This window comes from Vombatus ursinus, unplaced genomic scaffold, assembly GCF_900497805.2.
Source record: "Vombatus ursinus unplaced genomic scaffold, bare-nosed wombat genome assembly UNPS02004573.1, whole genome shotgun sequence".
Classification (NCBI taxonomy): Eukaryota; Metazoa; Chordata; class Mammalia; order Diprotodontia; family Vombatidae; genus Vombatus; species Vombatus ursinus.
The window spans coordinates 2,400,086-2,406,855 of NW_020944351.1; the positions used below are offsets into that span (position 1 = coordinate 2,400,086).

A 6,770-nucleotide genomic window follows, 5' to 3' on the forward strand; every position below is an offset into this window, starting at 1 on the left:
GACACAGCCCCAAATGTGGTTTTGGAATATCAATTTGGCAGCTGTGTGGAGGCTGAATCGGAGAAGGGAGAGTTTGGAGACCAATCCTCTAGGCGAGAAGAAATGCAGGAGCCCTCTTAGGCGAGTGGCTATGCTGAGAAGGGGCTCCATTCGAGAGACGGTGTGGCTATGGAACTGACAAGACTGGCTTTGCTGGAGGGGCTGGTGGAGGGAAGAGTAGTTGTGACCCTGGGTGACTGGAAGGGTGGTGATGTCCTTGAAAGAGGTAGAGAAGTTAGGAAGGGTGGAAAGAGTCTACTTTGGGATAGAAGGAGGTTGAGATGCCTACAGGGCATAGATTCAGAAATGGCCTTTCCCCTTCTTTGGTGGAGGTTGGTAAACCAGCCATACTTTCTCCTCCTGCGGGACTCTCGTCCATGACCTCCCATAAATCTCCCATAGATGAATGGGGTCACCCAACACGATGGAAGTCTTTTTGACATTTTACAGAGAGCAGGCCAGCCTTTGCTGTTACCCTGTTAACTGTCCTACACGCTCAGTGACTGGCCCACTTACCTAGTCCCTGGAGGATATGTCTCATGCAACAGCTCACACCTGGCCTCCACTGGCCTCCACCTGGCCATCCCCACTGGCCTCCAATCTACCTACGCCCACTTCATGTCTCGCCAGTAGCAGAAAATCTGGATTATTTGAAAGCACCTCCAAAATGACAGCTGAAATTCAGCGTGTAATCATCTTTATTGTTTCAGGAAATGTTTCTGAATGGCATGTTTCTGTCAGCCCACATAAATCTGAAGTCCTAGTTAGAGATCGGTCCCACAGTCTAATCTACTGAGGGTGCCAGTCTCCAATATTTAATAAGACAACATAAGAGTCTTTAGCAAGTATCCTAAAGAAAAATACCACTAGCATTTCCACAGCTCATTACAACAGCCAAAGATGTCACATAACCAGAGGAGGAGGTCTTGACAAAATCCTACAAGGGAGACTACATAGGTCCTTCATCCTTTGATTTGATTTGATAAGAACTCAAGTCAAGCCCGGGAGTGGGAAACCTGCAGCCTCGAGGACACGTTTGGTCTTCTAGGTCCTTAAGTGTGGCCCTTTGACTGAATCCAAACTTCACAGAACAAATCTCCTTAATAAAAGGATTTGTTCTGTAAAACTCAGTCACAAGGCTGCACCCAAGGACCTAGGAGGCCACATGTGGCCTCAAAGTAGAAGGTTCCCCACCCCAGGTCTAGCCAAACAATCCACACTCTCTGGCCAAGGAGTTTCCAGCTCCTTAATAGCTACTCTCTGCAGACCTCATACTTTTTCAGGTAGACTGGACCAATGAAAGTGGCCACAATGAGGGCCAGATCTACACCCTAGAATTCTAGAAACTTTCTGTCAATGACCTTTGTAAGAAGTAGGGGGGGTGGGGGTGGGGAGAGAATATCTCCATTCCTGACCACTGGGGGCTAAAAGGATGCTAGAATCAGAGAGAGGTATAAGACAAGGGGTCTCTGTCCTTCTGGCTTATCCAGAATGATGGGAATCAAAATATAAATATTGTAATCATTTCATTCTCTCCATATCCCATGGAGGTTTTTGCAGTTGTACATATGTCTGTTGGGTTATTCCAAGATTCAGTTCTTCAGACCACAGATTCCCAGAGGCCAAGGGGCTTACCGGCCAGTGTCCCAAGCATGTGCTAGACACATGTCACTGCTTAATTCATTGCAACACTTAGCAAGTGCTTGCTATGTGCAGGGCCTTGTGTTAGGCATAGGCTGATGAGAAAGACAGGCCCTGTCTTTGAGGGGAAAGCAAGGAGGATTTTGAGCTTGGAGAACTAGCTTTGAATGGGGCATAGGATGGGAGACAGAGTGCTGGCCCTCAGGTCCATGAGAGCTGCCCAGGGTTTCAGCTGTTTCCAACTTTGGAGATGCAGAAGAAGTCACTTAGCTCTTTGCCTGTTTTCCAATGTAAAATGGTTCATAGACTTAGTGCTGGAAGGGACTTTAGAGTCTGACCCTTTATTTTTGGTAAACTGAGGCTGAGTGACCCACTGGGTTGTTGTGAGGGAAGTGCTCTGCAAACCTTAAGAAATGATAGAAATGTGAGTTCTGGTGAATAACTAGCTTTGATGAGAATGGGGCTTTGGGGGATACCAGGGTACTCACTTTCAGTACAGGGGCTGAGTTCCTAGTCCCGAGTCACCCTTGCACCTCCAGGGAGAAGCAGAAGGGTACAGTGGAAAGAGTGTTAGATTGGGATGAGGCCCACTTTCCAATCACTTCTCTGGACATTATTAGCTGTGTGACCATGGAGGCCAGGGTGGGGAGTAGGGAGTGGGGATCAAACACTGGGTAGTAATATGTCTTCCCTGAGGCAGGTGGAAGTCAAGTGGAGGAGCTGGGGGTGGAAGGAGAGTTGTCATGACTCTTTGGGGACTGGGGTGCTGTTTAGGGTTTCTGGCTAGGCTCAATAAAACTTGTCTGCCGATGGAGTGTTAGCCTCACTACTTACATGGCAGCAGAGGTCCCCCATTAAGCTTTTTCCCGAGGAGACCCAGGCATGAGCCAAATTCTGATATTTCCAAGGGGAAAACTGGAGTGAAGGCATGAGCCAAAGAAGCCCCCAGATTGGACTCAGGTAATGCCGGAGATAGCTTGAACGCTTTAGAACCTGGTTCCTTCTCTGTAAAATGGAAATGCTCTCATTATGACTGAATTCCTTATTTTAAGAAACTCACAGGGTTGTTGTGAGAAGAACCCTTTGCAGACCTTCATGGGTTACAGAAATGTGAGTTGGTCTTCTTAAGGCGTAATGGTAATCAAGAAACCCTCCTAAAGAGCTTGGGGTACCTCAGTAGTAGCCTAGGGGAAAAGAGTCTGGCTTCAGTATTGGGAGAAGCTGGGTCCAGTTCTGGTACTGGTTGAGTGTAACTATGAGCAACATCACTCTGTAGCTTGAAGCCTCAGTCTCCTCATCTGTGAAATGGGGGTTAACCAGAGGTGCCTTGCCCACTACAAGGACCTAGGGTCCTTAGAGAAGATGCTCCAGGGTAATCTTGCTACCCACTAAGAGGTTGGGAAGTTTGGTGGCCAATGAGTTTTAGGGACTTTTTATCCAAAGGATCATAGAATCATAGATTTTTGAGCTGGAAAGGACCCCAGAGGGTCCAGGCCCTTAAGTCCAGGGCTTCTTAAACTTTTTCCATTTGAGACCCCTAAGTCCGTGCTTAAACATTCTAGTCCAACCTCTTTATTTCCTGATGAGGAAACTGAGGCTGGGGAAGTTGAAGTGATTTGCCCAAGGTAACAGATTAGGCATTAGTTGTGATATTTGAATCCTGGCTCTCTGACTTAGAGTCACTGCTCTTTCCTCTCGTGGGCGAGTCAGGTGGTTGTCCGAAGAGCCGTGGGGCTTCCAGGCTGGCTCGGACTTTTAAGACTTCACTTTGAAAAAAGGAAAAAAACAAAACAAAACAAACCTCAACAAGTTGGCATTTTCTTCGGGAGCTTTAGAAAAGCATCGGAGGGAAGCGACTGGGGGCAGTAATGGGGGGGCAGGAGAGGGAGGATAGGGCGTGTCTACGGACACCCCCCCATCCCCCCCTACGCCCCGCACCCCAGTCCACACAGGCCTCCGAGGAAGTGCAGCCGGCTCCTCCGGATCCGGCCCTGGATCCAGGTTTTCTCCGGGCCCGGCCGGTCCCAGCGCGCTACCTCCCTCCAGTCTCCCCGCCCTCTCCCCCTCCGCCTCCCTCTCCCCCTCCCCCTCCCCCTCCCCCTCCCCGCCCCGGCCCGGCAGTGGGCTCGGCCAAGTTTGCTGAGCGTCGCCGCCGCCGCCGCCGCCGCCGCCGCCGCACACTGGCCAGTCAATCAGGAGCGGGGCCGAGCGGAGGCGGGCCGGGCCGGGCCGAGCCGAGAGGGGGGAGCTGCGGGAGCTGAGCGCAGAGCAGAGCTGAGCACAGCACAGCACGGCACGACACAGCAAGGCACAGCGGAGCAGGGCAAGGCACCTTAGAGCGGGGCACGGCTGAGCTAAGCTGAGTAGCCCAGCCCAGCCGAGTCGAGTGAAGCCGGCGGCCGCGACGCCTGCGAAGGCGAGGACGAGCCGCGCGCACGGCAGCCAGCCTCCCTCCGACCGGCCCCACCTCCTCCCTTCTTTTTTACCTCCTCCGCTGCCGCCGCCTCCTCTAGCGGCTGTGCAAACAACTTCTCGGAGCCCAAAGGTCAGGGCCCGCCGCCCGGGAGCCGAAACTCTCGAGCTCCCGCCGCCGCCGCCGTCGCCACCGCCGAGGGGGCGCTTGGGCATCTCGGAGCGACGCTCTCTGTCCGTCTGTCCGCCCGCCCGCCGGCCGGCCCGTGCGCCCCCGCCCTCCCAGCCCCAGGCTCGGACCGGTCCGCCCGTGCCGCGCTCCCCGTGCAGTGCCGTGCCCCTTCCCGTGCTCTGCTCTGCCCCCCAGCTCCCTAGGCATGGCCCGGCTGCCCCTCCCGTCGCTCCTCTGCACGTTGGCCGCCCTCAGCCTCAGCCTCCTGGCCGCCGAGCTCAAATCGAAAAGTTGCCTGGAAGTGCTTCAGGTCTACGTCTCCAAGGGCTTCAACAAAAACGATGCGCCCAGTAACGAGATCAACGGTGAGTCGGGAGGGAGGCAGGCGGGGAGGGAGACCCGGGAGCAGGACGCCTGCGAGGGCCGGGAGCGCCCGGGACTGCACCCCCATCCCGTAGGCACACCCACACACCGGCCTCAGGTGGGGCAGCGAGAAACCCGACCCGGAGGGCAGGGAGCTAGCATTCCCCCTTTCCCGGCTCGCCCACCCGCCCGCAGCCGGGACCCGAGGGGGATTCCTGAACACACACACTCACACACTCACACATTCACACACTCACTCACACTCTCACTCACTCCTTATCCCCTGGAGAGCTCTCACGAGAGTGGGCTTCTCCTCCCCCCCCCCCCGCCCCCGCAAGTGTTCCACAGTCCCGGACTTGCCCACACTTTGCCAGGCTGACCGCTTCGCTGTAAGGAGGTGATGAGGGGGAGAAAGGGGTCTGGGGGGAGGGGGTCAAGAAAGAGACAAACCTGAGTGGGTGTGTATAGCACACGTGTGCAAAACTTGTAATTTGAATTGATTTTCTTTTTCCAAATCCTCTTCCCCGCTTGCCCGTCTCCCAGTACTACTGGATTCTTTAGGGCTTTTAGGGGCTGCTGAAGCTTTAGAAGTTGTCTTCAAAACAAAAACACCCGCCCCCTGCAGACCCTCACTTGGGGAGAGTCTGACGAGATTTTCTGGAAGGTATTTGGTATTTTTTTTTTCTCACTTAACCTTAGGGTTAATTGCACATTCAATTTACAGGCCTTTGAAAGGACTGATTACCCACCGGAAATCTTAAACTTTGTTTGGAGAGCATCTTGCAAATGAAAGAGGGCTAAACTGGTGGAAAAATTATCACATTCTTTGAACTGTAGGTGTTGGAGAATGGGGCAGACACCTCTGCTGGGGACTGTTGGCAAAATTCATTCTTTTGTTAAATTATTCGGAGGAGAGTCTCTTTCTCTGATCCTTGAGCAATTTCTGCAAAGGATAGTAGCCTCTTGACTGAGGACCCTTATGATGTCAGAGCTGGAAGGGAGTTCTGTGGCAACCGCTTCATTTTACAGAGGAGGAAACTGAGTCTCAAAAAGTCGAGGTGACTTGTCCAAGGTCAGAAAGCTAGTAGGTGGTGGAGCCGGTCTTCTGGCTCCTAGTCATGTGCTCTTTCTACACCGGGCTGCCCCTTCAAGCAACAGTTCGGTGCCAGCTCATTAGTGCCAGTGCCGCAGAGTGGCTTCTGTAGCAGAACTCTGTAGTCAGTTACACGATTGAGCTTTGGAAGTCTCAAAACACTCTTGAAGTCTAATCAAAAGCCTTTAGCTTATCAGTGGTGTTGCTAACAGCTTCAATTCCCAACCTTAATCAAAGTTATGTTGCTTTGCTTCCATTTCTGTCCTAAACCAAAGTGATGTTACACCACTTTAATCTTTAACCAAACTTATGTTGTGATGTTTCAATTTCTAACCTTAACCAAACGATGTTTCAGTTTCTAACATCAGCCTGAGCTAATGTCGCTTTGCTTCCATTCCCAATGTTAACCAGTTATCTTGTGCTACTTTGGTTCCTGACCTTTTTGAAAAATGACTTGGCCAGTTAGTGGGATGGAGTAAGGAGGTGGTACTAAGAGAAAGACAGAATTCCAACTAGGTACTTCCAGTGACTTCAGCCTAGTTGGGTCACTTCGGCAGGGCTATTAATAACATTGGAGTCTAGGGGTAGTCATGAATTACATGTTAATTACAAAGGTAATTGTGGGAAGCTCCTGGATGATTTAGGAGTGGAACCAACCATATGTTACATAAATTGTTTTGATAGGACCAGCCTTTTTCCCACAGTAAGTCAATCCCTACTGCACCTTTGCAGTTATCAAGTAACTTACACACAGTCGATTAGACACTATTTGCCCTTGAGCTGTCTGTCTTTTTTTTTTCAGGCTGAAGTATGTACTCACTGATGCAAGGTTTTATTGGTTGTAGAGCCTTGAAAAGCTCTCTTTCTTTCCCTTCTCTCTTCCTCCCTGCCAGAAAAAAAGTAAAGTGGACCAGCGTTCCCCGGGGTCCTCCGCAGCCCAGGGCTGCTGAAGGGCTCCTCAGGTCTGCAGTTTGATCCTTGGTTCAGCCCCCTATACTACACACACACACACACACACACACACACACACACACACACACACACACACAC

The 6,770-nt window shown here is 51.8% G+C and overlaps 1 protein-coding gene across 1 annotated transcript in view; it reads left to right on the forward strand.

Annotated features, from left to right (window-relative positions):
- Positions 1-4,446: 4,446 nt before the first annotated feature.
- Positions 4,447-6,770, forward strand: part of GPC4 (glypican 4) — a 144,404-nt gene continuing 142,080 nt past the window's right edge. The window contains exon 1 of the mRNA XM_027838019.1: positions 4,447-4,629. Within this exon, the coding sequence (XP_027693820.1) occupies positions 4,470-4,629 (160 nt within the window). The 5' untranslated portion in view covers positions 4,447-4,469. The remainder of the gene's footprint in view (positions 4,630-6,770) is intronic.